Source organism: Apiospora marii (genome assembly GCF_038362585.1).
Source record: "Apiospora marii strain CBS 49790 chromosome Unknown utg000003l_segment0_segment0, whole genome shotgun sequence".
NCBI classification, from domain to species: domain Eukaryota; kingdom Fungi; phylum Ascomycota; class Sordariomycetes; order Amphisphaeriales; family Apiosporaceae; genus Apiospora; species Apiospora marii.
Window position 1 is genome coordinate 4166244 of NW_027117374.1, and position 17205 is coordinate 4183448.

Below are 17205 nucleotides of genomic sequence, written 5' to 3' on the forward strand. Positions count from 1 at the left end.
ATATTCTGATGTTAATATATACAATACAGACACCGCCTTTCGTCCATCATGCATGCCGACGACATCATCGTACTCGGTAAGGAAAACGACGGCGGTAAGTTCATCGAACGAGGCACGCAAGAGAAGCTCCTGCAAAACAATTCTGTGTACGCGCGCCTGTGGGAGAAGCACATTGGTGCGCTCAACAAAATCGAAAAGAAGACGGAGACGAAAGTTGAAGACTTGTTCGAGTCGGAGAGACATCTCCAAGACCATTTGGTAGCTTAAATTATGGGGTAACTGCCACCAATCCGAGCGGGAGTGATTACACTAGCTGTACCTTCGTTTTCCTTGAGTCAGGCAGCCACGATACACATGGGGCCATGCCATTCGACTCTTTTCAACAGCATCTCAACGGCTAGATTTGAAGAAGAAAAAACATCTACATGTTCCCAATATCATTTATTATTCTTTCTTTATAAACCAAAATGAGCTTTGCATGTATATATCGTCTAAAAGAGAAGCACAATGTACTTGGGTAGCTGCCAAGGCAATATTAGAACACGCCTTCTGCAGGACGGGACACACCTTCCTTGACCCATCGTGGCACGTTGGCATTTCCCGACCGTGGCAAGTAGAAACACTTTATTTAGGGGTAATCGACTGAATCAGAGTCACTGGCAGTAAAAATCCAGACCAGGACGTGGAATAACGCCGAAATGCATATGGTAGTACTCTTAGCTACTCACAGAGCAGAATTCCATCTCTGTACCCCCAATATTGCCCTTCTGGTTCGTACCAACCCGTATCTCTATGCAATGAACCATGCTTTTTGGGTCCATTTCTGGCCGTGCTACCTGAAGCTACTCTGACTCGATTTTCTTTGTACCTCAAGATACATTCATCAAGCAAAGATCGACGTGGTACTTGTTGCTGCCAACTATGCAAGGCCAATCTGTGACGCTAATACTTTCTGCAGATAGGACCTTGTGTTATCATGTACGTGTTCACCTTTGCCCTTTACGAGCCCAGCAGGTACACTGGCAGTCCCGGACTCATCACTATATGACAAGTGTAGTCTGAAGCCGGCAACTGACCCCTTTTAGGCCCTTCCAGACACGACACTCTGCAGTGACTGAATGAGCTCTGATGTAATCTATGCGCTTTAGTCGAACCTATGGCTAACGACCGAGGGTGGCTAGTAAAGACATAATTATACGAGTCTTTATGAAGCGGCCTGGAAGTGGGGGACTTAGTGGAGATGATTAAATACAAAAAGTGCCCCCTTATACACAGCTCCAGGGACAGCTCTTGCCACTATACACTAGCAACTTACACCCTGGAGGATGATATAATAACATACTCTCTACGTCACCTTGGTTTACATGGCACTTTGGCTTCGACTTTCCTATTGGTTAATATCCTAATCTGCCTCACCGTTCTTTGGTACTTCCGAGCTGATACTTACGCTAAACAGCAAAGAATCCTGGGAAAAGATACGAATGCCTGTTATTGTTGACGACGGTAGAGGCCGAAGACATGGGTCAGACCAACTCCGGGATAGGCTGGATTAGGTAGGTAGAACCAACAACGTGGAGCATCTGAGCCAATGCAACGGGCTCAAAACGGTGTCTGAAGAGATTGGCGAAGCATCTAACGCAGTCAGGCGGGCTCATCTATAAAACCAGCGAACTTCCTCTTCAACTTGCTGAAACTCCTGCAAACTCACCTAGACTTTGCTATTGAATAAATCAACTCTTACCTCCGTGAACAACTGCGCGCCCGAGGCCAACGGCCTGGCCGACCGGCTGAAGGATGGCAAGCGCAAGGTCATCCATGAGGTTATGGAGGGGATGCCGCACGCATTCGACAAGACGTGCCAGCGCGGCAGGCCGGAGTGGGACCAGATGAAGAAGATGAACACGCTCGTCATCAACGAGCTCAAGGAGGCACTGAGAGTCTAGCAGTGTCCAGGTCGTTCTGTATGCGGATGCTGAACCGACGAGAGAGACATGCTAGTCAAGCGACGTGAACAAGATACTACATTCAATAAAAAGTATATTAGAGCTATCTCATGCTAGCTCCACTTCAAGCGAATGATTTCTCAGTAAAGAGTTACTATCGTCGCGCATCCTGAATGACATGTTTCACAAGTCAATTGAGCTAGCCGGCCGAGCAATGTTGGCTCGCCAGTGGTGTTTGTTGACCGGGTCCTTCTGGTAGACATTGAGTTCGAAGAACTTGTCATGAACCTCGCACTTGTAGTTCTTGTATCTGCTTCCGTTCACTCCCAATTAGCGGAGCTGTGTAGATAGTCTGGGCGCCAGGTAGGGCCGCTTATATGAAATGCAGTGTGTTGGGGGAGAAGAGGACTTTGTTAGAACACCGATGACAAGAAAATGGCTGCTACTAGCTGTGGTAAGACGTACGAGTTCAGCTTCTTGAAGTTGGCGTGAATGAGATCGTCCTCGATAACCTCGACAAACCCGTTTGGCTCGTGAGCCATGGGGACGAAGTAGCGCTTCGACTCGAGAGGGCCATAGTTGACCTGTTGAACCAACTGTATAGCGAAGAGCTGAGAGTCTCCAGTCATATCTGGCTTCTCGTCATTGTTGCTCTTTGGCGCGGAGGTTTTGGGGTAGGAAGCCCATGCGATGAAGGTGTCAAACTTGGCCTGATGCAAAAGGTATTGTGGACGGTAGGGCGCGATGGAGCCACAACAGAAGGTTGAAGTCATCTTGATGGAGTTTGGTTAAGCAAATTAGGCATGAGGATAGAAACAGAAACAACAATTGTCGACAATGAGAGAAGGGGGTTTCCTATTTATTGAGCTGGAAGACATTTAGTGTCCTGGAATTATCCTCCCTCCCATAGCAATATTAAGGCACTGCTTCGTAACACAGTCTTACTGAATGATGAATATGATTGGCTAGGATCAAGCTGCATCATGCCAAGGAGCCGCATCGTGCTAGTGAGCCGCCTGCAGATATTGAGGCATACCCTCAATCTTGGCCAATAGAGGGGAGTGATCCGACTTGATTAAGTTTAGCACGACGGGACTTGCAGAAATTGAGGCATACCCTCGGGCGTGGCCAATAGAACGATTTCGTTCGGTTCGAGTGTGGCTCGAATGGTAGCAAACCTAGACGCCCGACCGACTATCTGGCCCTTTGCGGCTTCAGCTATAATTAATGCATCTCCTCGAATCTCTCCATTTCTCTTCTCTCCTTTCGTCCCACGGTCGGCCCTGGTGGTGATACCGCAACCGCTCCTTGCCATCACTTCCAGCAAACCAACTTCATCCAATCTTTTTTGTTTTTTTGGCCAATTTTATTTCCATCTTCTGCTTATCCTTCTTTTCCAGTAGGCTTCTCGCCAACTTCCCATACTCGTGAAAGCTTCCTCCTATTTCTAGTCAGCAACCAACAGGACCAAACGCACCCAACGATCAACTTCTACTACACTATGATCAGATCCGATCTTCTGGGTGCATTAATCCTCGCTGGTCCCAGTACGGATATGAGGGTCCTCTTCAGTATGATTGGGGTGATTCAGCTCCTACAGAGCCTGCTGGACAGGATCAGCAAATCGATGGACCAACATGGCCAGAAAACAGCAACAACTCTCAACAGCACGAACTTGAACACGACATTGATCAACAAGGCCCAGACTTGTCAACTCCGGATCCATTTCAGTGCCCGCATTGCCCGAAGGCGTTCTCCAACAAGAAATCCTTGACGTAAGTTAGTCCAATGAAAGCCAAGCGATAATAAACTAACTATAATCTTACAGGAGACACATAAACACACACATTCGCCCCTTCAAGTGCACTGAAGGCGATTGCGTCAAGGCATTCGCACTGAAGGCGGATTTAAATCGTCACCGACGTGAAATACATAACCCAACCAAATGGTACTGCATGGAACCAGATTGTAAAACTACCATGGCTATTAACGGTACATCACGAAGGGAAAACCTGGATAGACATATGGAAACACAGCACGGGCTCCCGAAAACATGACACGTGGCACATGGATTTAAGTAAAGTCTAGCTCTAGAAGTCTCCTTAGACCAAACTCATCATTGTTGTCTCGTGCTTGCCTTATATCTTTCGTTCTACAGCACCGTGACAAAGGGTGATCGTACTATTACGACACCACACAGTCAAAATCAACGAGGGGAACAGGAGAGACGGTCTTGGGTACTTATTTCAACTCGCAAGGTAGCTATCCTACTTGTTCGCAAGAACCAACTCAGCGACAATATCACATTTTTCACCACGGGCAGCTCCCACACAACTTCGTCATGGCTAACTGGCATCTGCAATCACGCCGCATGGGTGTCAGGAGCTATGCACGAAGACAAGAGGACCGGAAGTAGTTTTAAGTAAGAAAGTTATAACCAGATGGAATTAACTGAGTCCTCGCCTTGTGATACTGTGATACTGATATAGTAGGTACGAACCAAAAGAGGGGTATCAAATCTTGGGGTACAATCAGTGCATGCTACTATTTGAGTACCTGGAAAACAACCAGATGCGTTTCTGCTTCCGTTATGGCCGAGAAATGGCGGCCGTCGCGCCTCGAGGTTGTAGGAATTGCGGCCGGGTACTGTTGGGGTATTCGAGTCACGCAGTCGGCGTTGAGTGCATCATGCGACGGCGGGCATATTTCGTTGACTGGTAATGCGACGGTGGAGTAGCCCAACAATGGCATACGAGACTGAGGGGGTATCAGACACTGAGCGTAAAGCAGGTAAGTGTAGTGGCAACAAGAGGAGATTGATGTAAAGAAGGGCGGAGAAAAGAGAGAGGCGGAACGAGGGGAAGTGGGAGGAGAGGGAGCAAGAGAGGGCGAGAGAGGGCGAGGGCACGAGACAAACGGGGAATCAGACAGGTGAGGGAACGAGAGGGGGGTGAGAGGGGGGCGGGAGCGAGAAAGGGAACGAGAGCGAAGCAAGGGAGCGAGGGGAACGAAAAGTGTGAAAGAGGAAAGAGAGGGACAAACATGGCCCAGGAAGGCGAAAGATCCTGGACGGAAAACAGGCGAGATAGCAAGCCCTCGTTCAAGGCGGCTTGCAGGGCTGGTCCCGAAGTCTGACAGCACAAGAAAGCTACGAGGACGTGTACTGGGATGCATATAGGATGATTATTAACTGCAATGTATTTTTTTGGTTGTTGTTTCGTCCGTATGTGCAACGCTCCTGAGGCTACCCTGTCAGATCAATGGGGAACTCTGCGGTTGACCCAGGCCTTTGGGGTCCTCGCTTAAGAGGCTCGTGATGACGCTGACTAGCAGGCATATCGTCGCACGTGGCTGCAGCAGCCTCTTCTTTTCCAACTTTCCGGCGCTTGGAGAATCCGACCTGGCTTTCATCGGGTCGTCTCTTGGAGGATGTAACGGCTCGAAGGCCGGGAGTTGTAGAACCCTTCCCGTGGTCCTTGCTCCCTCTAGAAACCGATCCCGGCCACTCAAATTCTCGTCTCTTCAAATCTCTCACCCAGGCATCGCAGTCCCACTCAACCCAGTAGTCGATAACGCCCTCCCACTCTTTCGCCTTCGAGGCTGTGAGGTTGACATAAACGACAAGCCCACCTCTCGTATGGACGGACCTAGCAAACTCCTTGACCATGTCTTTGACGCCCTTGATACCCAATCGGGTACCAAGAATGAGAAGAACTTCGGGCTTTCTGTGCCTTAGGTCGTGCGCCTTGCACTTCGTGATCTCAGTCGCCCGTGGGTGTTCCATGTCGTAAAGGACGATATCGGGTCGAAGTGCACCAGACCGCGTCGCACGTTTCCCCTTTTCCACCCGGGCTCTAGATGAACGAGAGCATTCTGGGCAAGGCAGTGGCTGCTTCGAGAGGGCGGCAGTCTCCAGCTCAGGGTCCCAGGCAACCTGGACATCGCAAAATGAGCACCGTAGGAAGCGAAGGCTTCCATGCAGCTGGACGCACTCGACACCTAGCTCCCCATCCTTCGTGCCAACACCACGCGCCCAGTCGGTACTAAGGCCAGCCGCTTGCTCTATGTCGTCGATATTCTGTGTGTAGAGTCGGATCAACTGCTTCCGGTCGCGTAACTCTCGAATGAAGTGGTGTGTCGGCGTGGCCCCGTTCTTGCGTGCATCCTGGCGGAGCCCGGCGAAGTAACGGAGGAGGTACGATTCCATCCCTCTCACTTTCCATGTGGCCGAGTGATAGTAATCCCTTGAGTTGATCTTGGGGCCCTCTGTCTGTTGTGCCAAGGGCTCTATCGTAGCGCGGCGGCGGTCCATAGAGCGGTAGTCCTGGAGGAGATCAGTACAGAACAGACAGAGAAAGCGAAGAGGCTTACCAAGATGCCTGCGTTCGTGCTAATACCAGCACCCGCGATGGCAACGATGCCGGTAGACTGCAAGATGGCTTCGGCAATCGTCTGAAGCTCATGTGCAGAGTCTGGCCCAGCTCGTACCAGGCCTTTTATCGTTGGGTTGCTCCCCATTGCCATGTGACTTGAGTGTCGAAGTGGTCAGTCGGAGGAATGACTGTGAAGAAAAGAAAGAAGTGTAGAGGAGAAGGGCTTATCCTTAAGGGAGAGTGGTCCTTATATACCTGGCTACCCGGATGGGTTCTGCAACAAGCCATGCTCAGTATGGCACACGGTGTTGCTGTTGGTTACCTTCCGCAGATCAATCCAATCGAAACGCAGAATGCCGTCCCCCCTAACGATCAGCATCCATTGCATCATGGTAGCGCCCACTCATGTGCTCATCTAACGTATTCTCATTCACAAACGCGAAGTCCTGGAAGCTAGCTTGTGTCGTGGGGGAGAGCGGCGCCGAGTTTGTGAAGCCCACCGACAGGGCGTGGACTCTTGCATTAGGTGAACCAGTTTGGTCAAATGCGTTTGTGAACTCGACGTCGAAATAAGACACATCCGTCTCCGACTTCAACGTGGGCTTGAAGGGCGGCGTGATTAGTTTCTTAGACAAGGCTTCCCAGTCGATGCCGGCAAAGAAGGGGTGTCGCTTCAACTCGTCCGCGCCATCAATGGCTCCAAGGCGATGCTTGGGGTTCCTGTTCAACAGCCCCTTCACAAAGTCCCTGCCCTCCTGCGACAGAGTATCGGGGGGAATCGCATCTTGCCCCACACGATGTTCTTGTAGATTTGTTGAGCATCCTCCGCATAAAAGGGATTCCAGCCGCAGCACATCTCAAAAACCAAGACACCCAGCGACCAGAAGTCCACCATCTTCGTATATCCAGCTTCGTCCAATATAACCTCGGGCGCCAAATATTCGGCGGTTCCGCAAATAGTGTTTGTCGTGTCGTTCTGGACCATGTTGGCTTTCGAGAGACCGAAATCGCAGAGCGCGATGTGGCCATTGGCGTCTAATAGGACGTTCTCCGGCTTGAGATCGCGGTACACAATGTTGTTCTGGTGAAGATCTTGTATGGCCAAGATCGACTCGGCAATGTAGAATTTCGCCCTCTTCTCGTCGAATCGACCTTCCTTCTGCAGATGCCAGAATAATTCACCTCCAGGCATATAATCAGTGACCAGAAAAACAGCAGTCGGTATCTGGAACGAGAACCTCAATCTCACAATGAACGGCGATTCCGCCATGGTTGTTTGCACCAGGATGTTCCTCTCGCTGACTGCGTTCGCAACCTCTTTCTTTTGTGTCTTTGACAGGACCTTCATTGCGTAAATACAACTCGAGTTTTTCTTCCGAACCTGATAAACTCGCCCGGATGCGCCGCCACCAATCAGCCGGAGGATCTGAAAGTCGTCAGGTCCGTAGTGCCGCTTATCTGTAGGCTGGTACAGTGCTTCAACGTAGATTTCGCCCGTGGGTGTGCTTTCCTCCGTGGCATCGGCATGGCCTTGCAGAGGGAACCATCCTCGGACAGGGATTACTTTCGACACCTCGAAATCGACGGATCCCAAGAATTCCTCTCCATTTGCACTATATCTATATACCGAGACATTCGCCGCCAACTTCGTGTCGACAACGTCACTAGAAGAGGTCAATTAAGCCTTTTCAACCTGGTCAGTATTGCGACAAGCTTACAAAACTGCTTCAGCATTCCGTTTAGGGCTGGTGAATGACCGGTTCGAGTGGTTTCGAAACGTATGCTGTTCGGATATGCTTGTGCTGCGGCTTTGCCGACTTCTAACAGGAATGGTCATCGGGCAACCGGAATCGCTGCTTTGCCTCTGAATCGGAACGCCTCCGGGCGGGGGCTCCTTCATATCGTCCTCTTCCTCGACAGTTCTGAGGCTAGGTGATACAAGTTCGTTCTGCTGAAAGGTGATTGCCACGTATAGGTCTCGGCTCTTGCGTAGACCTCGGGTCTCCAGGATTCTGACGGCCATTTTCCCCTTCTGCGAGGCAAGTTCAGAGTTGTCGCCGCTACGTCCACATTTTTCAGATATGAGGGCGTCGCGACCACTGGCTGCCTCCGCCACATCCCCGTTGTCCTGCGAGTGAGAGCTTGCGGTGGAAGCAACACAGCCGCTAGAGTTGCACAAGTCGGCCGCATGGGCAGGGACGGCACTAGTACTCGCTCTGTGGAACTGCATCTGTGGCAGCTTCAATTTCGGGCGTACGAGAAGGTCAGGCTGTGGTGTTGCAGAATGGAGTGTAGCAGCTTTTTGGCAACGGGAACAGCGCGACCAAAGTGTGATATTTCCGTGCTGTATGGCCAGAGATAGATCAGGAAGCAAACAAGAGCAATGGTTTTGCTTTGGGTCAGAAGCATCTCGGGGCCGCAGAGTTCGCAGTATCAAAGGTCCATCCCTAGGCAAACGTTGTTCGAATCATCTGTCGGGAGGCCGGTGATTCTACTCGAGAGGGACGGACAAGCGGGCTCTGCGGTCCCGGCCACAGCTCCACACCGCTCAGTAAGCTTGCGTCTGTCTCCCCTGTCTCCCCTGGAACGAGCACCGGAGACTCCCTACCCAACGGTTCCCGTGGGGAGCAAGAGGAACTGTCTGCTTCACGCGGAAGCTAAGAACTAAGCGATAGGTTGAGAACGTCCACTGCGGAGTTGAAATTGTCTAACATGGCAAAGACGAATCATTACCGGGACTGGATACCACCCCCGATGAACGGATCTTTCCGTCTAGGCTGTAACGGGTAACTGCAACTCCTGACTGCACTCGGTGTCTGGGCTAGCTGCCTACTGTCATAGAAATCGGGCGTACAAGTCCTAGGCTAATACATATGTAATGAGTCATCGAGTATGATCGCCGTTATGGGTTTCAGGTTGGTCCTACACAGCGATCACCATAGCATCCTCGTCGTCACTGCACGAACCACATAACCCAGAGATGTCTGGGCTCACCCCAGTGAGACTATGCCCACTCCTCCTGGGGCACGCTATACTGCCTAATTATCCCACATACTATCGCCAACGCCATAGCACCCTGCGATGTTGATACGCCGTACATGAGATCCTGCACGTAGCCAGATTGGGTGTCTCACTCACTTATATTGCAGAGACAGTCCCGGGGAAGAGGTCACGTTTGACCTTTACTCATCGCATTGCACCTAGTCTAGTCTGGTGATGTACGATTGATCATTATCTTCTGACAACCGAACACAAACAAGCGAAACGGGGGGTTAGTCGGGAATTATCTCTCTGATCTGGTCTCCCCTTTTTGGTCCTTTTGGTCCCTTTTGCCTCCCTTTTTTGTTCCCCACTACTACCAAACCAAACCACATACATACGTAAAACGAGCTATTGGCTGTGTACCATCCCGTTGCTCGCTGCTGGGGGCCGATTGGTTCTCTGAGACAGCCCTATGGATGAGTCACAGCCACTTGTTTGAACGTGCCCACCATCTTGCTACTCCGCACTGGAGTGTTTAGATGTCAGGTGCGCAACTAATGCCCTTAGTAGCCATGTTTGTGCGTCACGCTTGGCTCTTTGCCTCACTCGGTCTGCAGTGCCAACCAATTCTGAGGACGAGGGACGGGTGACGGCTGACTTGCTCTGTCATTAAATTTGTTATGGGATGCCTTAGCACATGAACCTCCTTGCATGGATATGATAGAATGCGGGGATTGGCTATGGTTTCTCGGCAACAGCCTGTACGTAACAATACATCGGGCGACGATATGTACCGTAGTTTTCTTGGTGGACTTGTCAGGAGTATGGGCATAGGCATAAGAGCACGCCTTGTCCAAAAATGGGCGGTTAATTCTGTGGTTTGCTAGGTTCGTCAGGAGCTTGATCAATGTGAGCCAACGATTCTGACACCAGTCTCACTCAAGTCAAACCTCCGCATAGGGTGGTTCGGTAAGGAATGGATGACCGAGAAAGCAGCTTCAAGTCATTCAGTATAAGTGGTAGAGCCTCTCCCTACCTTTGCTTGATCTGTTGCTGATCCGATTTCCTTCTACCATCTTACGTGGCTCGCTCGACTTCATGTCCCAATCAGAGAACTCAGCAAAAGGGACTGTTACGGCACCTAAGCGGCGCAGGGTACAAGACACAAGCAGCGCCGTCTCTCCTTCGGCCAACCCGGACGAAGACTGGACCAAGATTTCAGATCTTGCCGTGCGCAGACGGATACAAAATAGGATTGCCCAGCGCAACTACAGTATGTAGCTTCCATCGTATCTGAAGCAGCACCTGTGCTGGCCAAGTCTAACCTCTACTGCAGGGAAGAAGCTCAAGAGACGCCTGGAAGACCTCGAGCGAAGGGCTGCAACTGTTGATGGCTCTTCGACAGGCTCTGAGAGAAAAGTCCAGACGCCGACCAGTAAGATGATCGAGAAGCCGGTCAAAGGGTCGAAGTCCATCACCGTTTTGCACAAGACCGCCCAGCCCGGGCCGCAGTCCACACCACCCATGCACGGCCACGACGAGCTGCTGTCCCCGCCCACATGTGATGACCACGAGCGGTTGCACACGCCGCCTTACATGACTTCCTCCAACTACCCTCCGCCTCCGGAGACAATGCTGCCTCTCTGTGGAATGGCCACCTATTACACATCCATCACCACCGCCGAAGGTTACTCCAACTGCATGGCCACCACAATGCCGTGCACAGTTCCGTTCATGACCCACTTCAGCAATACAGAGATGAAAGATTCTCACGAGAGGTTTACCTAAGGCAATATTGACAGTTTCCTGTCTAGTTTAGACGAAATTAATATGGGTTCCGGGATGTCTGGGTGGTTGATAACAATCGGCGAAGCCTTGCTTAACTGGTCGTGTGTTTCTGGGCTGTGTGGCACGTGCGGTGCTAGGGCATGAAAACGGAAGGGGGCTGATACGTGTTGGTTAGCGTTGGTCGTAGATCTGATCCACTGTCGGTTGCTCGGTCAGCGAGGCCGTCATGGTGGGCTGCCATTGCGCGTTTAGATCTGATTTATGTCATTGTGGGCCGGGTCTATGGCTCCGTTTACCAACACTACTCCTCTAGCGCCGAATGGTCGGCACTTACCTTTTGCATGTAGAACGAATCACCATGAACGAGTATGGAGCCACGACGATCTGCCTGTCACATTAGACGCGATCACCCGTGGCAACTGATGATGGGAACAGCAGTGATTACTAGTAGTAGGCCGCCAAGTCTCGTATTTTCCAGTCGGCGATCCGGCTGGTATCCAATCGTGTGTACAAAAGGCGCCTTGGAATACAGGGACCTGTCGCAGTTCTATGTTGACACAGTATGGACGGTAACGAGACGTGTAGGCACATGCGTAAAAGTGCACCTGCCGCTCTTGCTTCTCCGCATGTCCGCACCCTCAGACAAGGATGTCTCCGTTCCTAGAGACTCCCAAGCCTACTGGGCATGAAGGTACGTTGGTGGCCATCGGACCCGCCATTCACCCGTTCAGTCGCCAGGCTGCAACCGCACGGACCACACAGCCCGGAAATGCTCGGTTTGCCGTCAATCGCCCTACAACTGACAGTCGCAGTGGCAAATACGCTGGTGCTATTGGTGGCTGGTCCTTAGGTCAGTGAGGCGCCAGCTACATGGCGAAAGGAGCTTGCCCCTCGACGAGAAGCATTCAACCAAAAATTAGATTGACCGACGAGAAGCATCCCACAGCGGGGGGCTGGATTGTGGTTGGTGCTTGCATGCTTTGAGTAACGACAGCCAGCCATTCGATTCCTAGATATCGGATCCGCGGCAATCGCTTCCAGCAGCCGCATAAGACTCTCGACATCCCACAGAGTCATGGTGCGTCTTGAGAATATTGTCAATACGTGCTTTGCCACGCTAGTCAAGCGGCCAATACTATGATCGGTATCCATGCGATAGTACGCAAATTCGACTAAGCCTCAACCAGAATGTGCGCTCTCCCAAAATCTAGCCTGTTTGATGCGTTTTCTCCTGTCCATATCCCCCCTGCGAACAAAAGCGCGCCCCAATGAACATGGTCGTAACCGCTCGGGCGCGCGAGATCTCAAGATTCCTGAGACAGGTGGGTCAGTAAATCAGGTTATCTGCCCCAGAGATGCTTCGTGTTCCTCGGGAGGGGCAGCTTGGAAATGATATGCATGGTAGTTTCGGCCTGTATACCAGCCAATGAATCTCTCCTTCTAAGTCACGATCATGTTTCCGAAGACGAGTAGTTGCCAGTGGACCGTGGCGGTTGAGGTTTCAGCCTCCCATGATACAGATTGGCTCCAGGTGATATCTAGAAGCATGCGGACATTATCGATGTCAACTAGGAATGATGTGAGAGAGCCAATCGCGGGCAAATCGGTGCAAATGCCATTTAGTAGGGCGTGATCTGCCACTTGCATATACGGGATTGGTGTGTGGCAAAGGTGGTGACGGAAACGCACGATCTTGTCTTATGCCCTTGGCTTACTCCAACCCCTGATGCCCCTACGTTAGGTTAGAGTACCTGTGGATGACTCATAACCGTTACCTGAAACATGGCTGTGCTCTCGCTGCAGTACGGGGCACGATGTGTCAGTGCTTGCCATCCAATGAGGACACCGCATTATCCGGGAGCGCGGTACCTTGGTAGATGCATATACACGAGGAATGCACACCATCCAGTAGAAGATTGAGATTCGATGAGGATGGAATTCTTGCTCCTCAGAGCCGAAAATCCACCAGTTTCTTGATTTCTAAACATCGACTGGCCGGGCAGGACTGCATGTCAGGCTTTGGACGTCGTTGGTCAGAGTAGATATGAGATAACTGGATATCAGCACCTTGGAAAACTATTGGATAAGAGACTCCCTAGACCAAGGACACCGCCCTCGGCGGAAGCGTATAACGGCTTCGTTCAGCCTCGAATGTAGCGACCAGGCAGCGCAGAATCTTCAGCCGTGTATAGCAAATCGTTGTTCTTCTACCCCTGGACCCGTATAATAGCCTTGGCCGCCTGCTCAAGTTCTGGGCAATGATCTGCGGGTACTACCTTCTGTTTGGAAACCAGGGTTGCATCTAGCTCTTCGGGTAAGACACGAAGTTTTAGCTGCAGGTAGAAATCGAGAGGCTGGTCGTCGCGGGGCATGCAAGCTCGACGTTGCACGAACAGCGCATACGTCGGCAAATGTGTGTCCCCAGACCGGTGAATACCAGCGGCCCTAGCCTCCCGCATTGGTTGACGAATTCGGATGAGGCTTCCGTTTACCCAGTGTGGGTGGCATAGCATATAACTACCAATATGAAAAGTTTCGTTCGTGACAACGTGCAGATCAGCCAACGCGAGAATCCGAGACGCATCCTTATATCCAATCACTCCAGTGTGGCGTGCAGTACGACGGTGCGCATGTTTGGACCAGTGCCCGTGACTCATTCATGGGACTGTCCCAGAGAATCAATAGGTCATGCACTAAGAGTAGTCGGCTGCCATATCAATGTCTGTAGCTTGTGTCACTCCAGCATGGCCAGCCTCTTGCAACCTTTCTTGAATGCGAAACGTTGATGAGGAGCCGTATCGCCATGTACACATAGCCTCGCTAACTGAAAAACACGCACCGATAACTCGGGAGCATGAGTCATGGTCTTCTTTCAAAAGAGTAAGATCAACCTCTGACGAAATTCGGTTGGCTGAGTATGTCCGATGAATCATGGTGCTGCACTGATTGGTAGAAATGGGTTTATAGCACGTCGCAATCTTCGCGAGAAGATATCGGTTTCATAAATGGGATTTCTAACGGCATTCAGAGGCTGCTGTCTACATGGCATCAATCAAGGGTGTCTGGGGTGCTATCAGAGGAGCAGCCAGATGATGGCTCATTTTTTGACTACTGGAGAGCATATTTGAGGGCGGACCTTGACCCAGCTTTTGTTCAATTATGATCAAGTCAGAAGCTAGCATGGAATTTCAAGCCCGTACACCACGGAAACCACAAAGGCGGTGGACCAAGGAGGAAGATACACTTTTGCGCAACGAGTTCACAAGACTAGGTGAGTTGACTGTTGGTGCCCCTTTCTCGTTTGCGATCTCTTCGCTGATGCTACACCACGGGAACAGCTGAGGAGGGCAAGGCTACCAACTGGGGCCTCATTGCGCAAAGTGTTCCCGGCAAGGACAGCAAGGCATGCCGAAAACGATGGAACAGAATAGCACACGAAAACCTCAAGGGGCCGTGGAGTCAAGAAGAGGACCAGAAACTACACAAAGCATTGGCTCCATGCAGTCTTAAACCTCAGTAAGTCAACTATGGTCGACGGAGAAACTTCCTCTGACGTGTAAAGTAGATGGGCCCTGGTTGCAAAGGGTGTCGGTTCCCGCTCAGGTGAACGTAAGAACGAAACTGGCATAGCACATGACCTGCGAAACCGCCGAAGCTGACAGAGAACCAGAATGCGCAAAGCGCTGGAAAGTACTTAACGGCGCGTCTCAATCCACGCCAACCTTTAACGACCCAGGCGAGGCACCCCTGTTACCTCCGGCGCCCTTGGCGTCAGGAACTATTTGCCCACCTCATGGTCAATTCTCGGTTCGACCGACTTCTGAAGCCCAACCTATCCAGCAGCCCATTGCGGCAACACCCCCTCTTGTCGCGGGTGTCATATCCCAAGATGTTAACTCTTCGCCCGATCCCCAAAGCTCAATCCTGCAGGACGGCGAGCAGCCTATATATGTGGCTGGTTCTCGAGGCCGCCGTGGCATTCTGCCCAGTGCGCCTGGCCGACCTGCTGCTCCCACTGGGACCGGAGCTTCTAAGAACATTGCCATTCCCCAAAAGAATGCAGATGGCAAGTTACCATGCCCGTATTGCACTAAAGCCTTCCTTGAAGCAGGGCACCTCAAGCGCCATCTTTTGCGCCGTAAGTACAAAAGACTGCCATGCCTTTGCGCGTGAAGATGAAGGACGCTGACGCTGTACCTAGATACCGGCGAACGCCTTTACATGTGCGTATTGTGCCGCGATACATTTGGCCGAAGTGATATCCTCAAGAGACACTTTAAAAAGTGCTCTATTAGACGAGGAAATCCTACAGGGATGAGCCATCTGTCTCACCCCCAGGCCCACGTTAAGAAGCATGTTGTCGCTCAGCAAAAGGCTCAGGAAGGTAAAATGAACCAGATACACGACTTGAGCATTATGCAAGGAGATAACGTTGTCCACCCTTTTGGAATAGTCCAGATGCAGGGCAACATGTCCAACATAACCAATCACCAGAACCAGCTTTCGGAATCTAGCAGTATCAGTCGTATGGATGGCCAGGAGAGCTATGACCGATGCAGCATGGATGATAACGGGCTCGTTCACGGAAACGACGTTCATGGGAGCATGACCTCCAACGTCAACCTTCAGCTTTCCAGCTACAACGCGCCTCAGCGCGGAAATGGCATACCCATATTCCAAGGATCCGACTCTGCCCAAAAGCCCGTTGAATTTGCCCAGTCCACACCACCCAACGAGTGGAGGCCGCCTTACCAGCCTCACTTGTTCAACTTCAAGTATCCTCCACCTCTGGATGCTACGATGCTGCCGTCCCACGGCACGGTCGCCCCCTATGCGCCCAGCACAACGGCCGTGGGCTACTCCAGTCATATGGCGATGTCGAAAGTCCCTGTCAAATTCAAGCATTCTGTGAGTCATGGTCATGAATTGCACCGTCTTCCTGCTCTGTGGCACCGAGTATTATGCAGCTGATCAGGCGTTAGACACCTCCACGTTCCACCTACAGCTCCGATGCTAATCGCGACTACCCTACTACACCCCTTGAGATTGGTGAAGTCAGATTCAGCATGACACAAGAATTGGAAGATGCCCTATGCGATATCCCCAATTTTGTTTCCATCCCTTGTGGCAAGTGTGGTGGGGGGTAGAGCCTAGGGCTGGTGCTGCTGGCAGTGGCAAGGAGAGCAGAACCAGGCGCTGGCAGCAGTGACGATGACGGCGATGCCGACTTCATACGAGTTAGCAAACAGGAGAGTGCAAACTGCTGTCTTGTTGACGTGACTCATGTATTTCGAGATGATCTTCTTGAGAGCCTGGGCCAGATTCTTCCAGGGAAACACCTTGATGTACTTCTCGATGTGGCGAGGCTTGGGGTTCGGGAATGCCATGATGATCTTGAAGAACTCTTCGCTCTCTGCCTTGGCCTTACTGACTGTCTGTGGGCGGAAAGTTTCCAGGTTGCGACGGATCCAGTTCTTTTCCTCGACTGTGAACTTGGCGGGCGCGGTAACAAGCTGCTCGAGCAAGTAGATAGTGTCAACACCAGTGACGAAGCCGCTTAGGCGTTTGTTCGAGAGAAAGAATATCTGAATTGGAACGCCTCCAGGCGGGGGCTCCTTTATATCGTCCTCTAGGGCCTCTTCGTCGGCAAGAAGCAGCCGCAGTCGGGATGAATTAACGGCCGCATGCTCCTACGCACTTCTTGCCAGGGACTCTGCCATCTCGTCTCGGGCCGTGGTTCCTCTGGACTGAATTTGGGCATCCTAGGTGGGCAAGGAAACCCAGAGCACCCGGAACGAACCGGAGGTGAAGAAGAAAGCCGAGGTGGGATTTTCACAGGACGATTAAGTATATTCAGAGGGTCATGGTTACTCGGCAAGGTACCTGGCTGCCTGGAAGCGTGGTTGGGATCATTTCTTTCAAAGCACTGAAATTTGAAAAGGGGATTCCCGAGCCACAAAAAGGCGTATTATGGCTATGGGGAACTTTTCTGATTGCGGCTAGCTTACAATTTCCAGCTACATATGTTCAACCTTGTACGTCTTGTAATAAATCTCGCCGTCTCACTGGCCAGACACCACCTTGCTCTTCCGCGGGCCAGTGCAAATACACTCAAGTGA

At 51.4% G+C, this 17205-nt stretch overlaps 6 protein-coding genes across 6 annotated transcripts; 4 read left to right on the forward strand and 2 right to left on the reverse strand.

Moving 5' to 3' along the window:
• Nucleotides 1-48: 48 nt before the first annotated feature.
• On the forward strand, nucleotides 49-267 carry PG985_004837 (uncharacterized protein; the record flags this gene model as incomplete). The annotated part of the gene is made up of 1 exon (XM_066824606.1): nucleotides 49-267. One exon carries the CDS (start codon nucleotides 49-51, stop codon nucleotides 265-267), a length of 219 nt encoding a protein of 72 aa, XP_066687766.1.
• Nucleotides 268-976: 709 nt separating this feature from the next.
• PG985_004838 (Alpha/Beta hydrolase protein) lies at nucleotides 977-1943 on the forward strand (the record flags this gene model as incomplete). The annotated part of the gene is made up of 3 exons (XM_066824607.1): nucleotides 977-1014; nucleotides 1086-1110; nucleotides 1713-1943. 3 exons carry the CDS (start codon nucleotides 977-979, stop codon nucleotides 1941-1943), a joined length of 294 nt encoding a protein of 97 aa, XP_066687767.1.
• Nucleotides 1944-2126: 183 nt separating this feature from the next.
• PG985_004839 (uncharacterized protein) lies at nucleotides 2127-2716 on the reverse strand (the record flags this gene model as incomplete). The annotated part of the gene is made up of 2 exons (XM_066824608.1): nucleotides 2127-2253; nucleotides 2409-2716. 2 exons carry the CDS (start codon nucleotides 2714-2716, stop codon nucleotides 2127-2129), a joined length of 435 nt encoding a protein of 144 aa, XP_066687768.1.
• A 7680-nt stretch (nucleotides 2717-10396) lies between these two features.
• Nucleotides 10397-11086, forward strand: PG985_004840 (uncharacterized protein; the record flags this gene model as incomplete). The annotated part of the gene is made up of 2 exons (XM_066824609.1): nucleotides 10397-10571; nucleotides 10635-11086. 2 exons carry the CDS (start codon nucleotides 10397-10399, stop codon nucleotides 11084-11086), a joined length of 627 nt encoding a protein of 208 aa, XP_066687769.1.
• A 3159-nt stretch (nucleotides 11087-14245) lies between these two features.
• PG985_004841 (fungal-specific transcription factor domain-containing protein) lies at nucleotides 14246-16233 on the forward strand (the record flags this gene model as incomplete). Its single annotated transcript, XM_066824610.1, has 6 exons — nucleotides 14246-14357; nucleotides 14425-14602; nucleotides 14652-14695; nucleotides 14742-15224; nucleotides 15288-15994; nucleotides 16069-16233. 6 exons carry the CDS (start codon nucleotides 14246-14248, stop codon nucleotides 16231-16233), a joined length of 1689 nt encoding a protein of 562 aa, XP_066687770.1.
• Nucleotides 16234-16236: 3 nt separating this feature from the next.
• PG985_004842 (uncharacterized protein) lies at nucleotides 16237-16847 on the reverse strand (the record flags this gene model as incomplete). Its single annotated transcript, XM_066824611.1, has 2 exons — nucleotides 16237-16599; nucleotides 16785-16847. The coding sequence occupies 2 exons, from the start codon at nucleotides 16845-16847 to the stop codon at nucleotides 16237-16239; spliced, it is 426 nt and encodes a 141-aa protein (XP_066687771.1).
• Nucleotides 16848-17205: the final 358 nt, after the last annotated feature.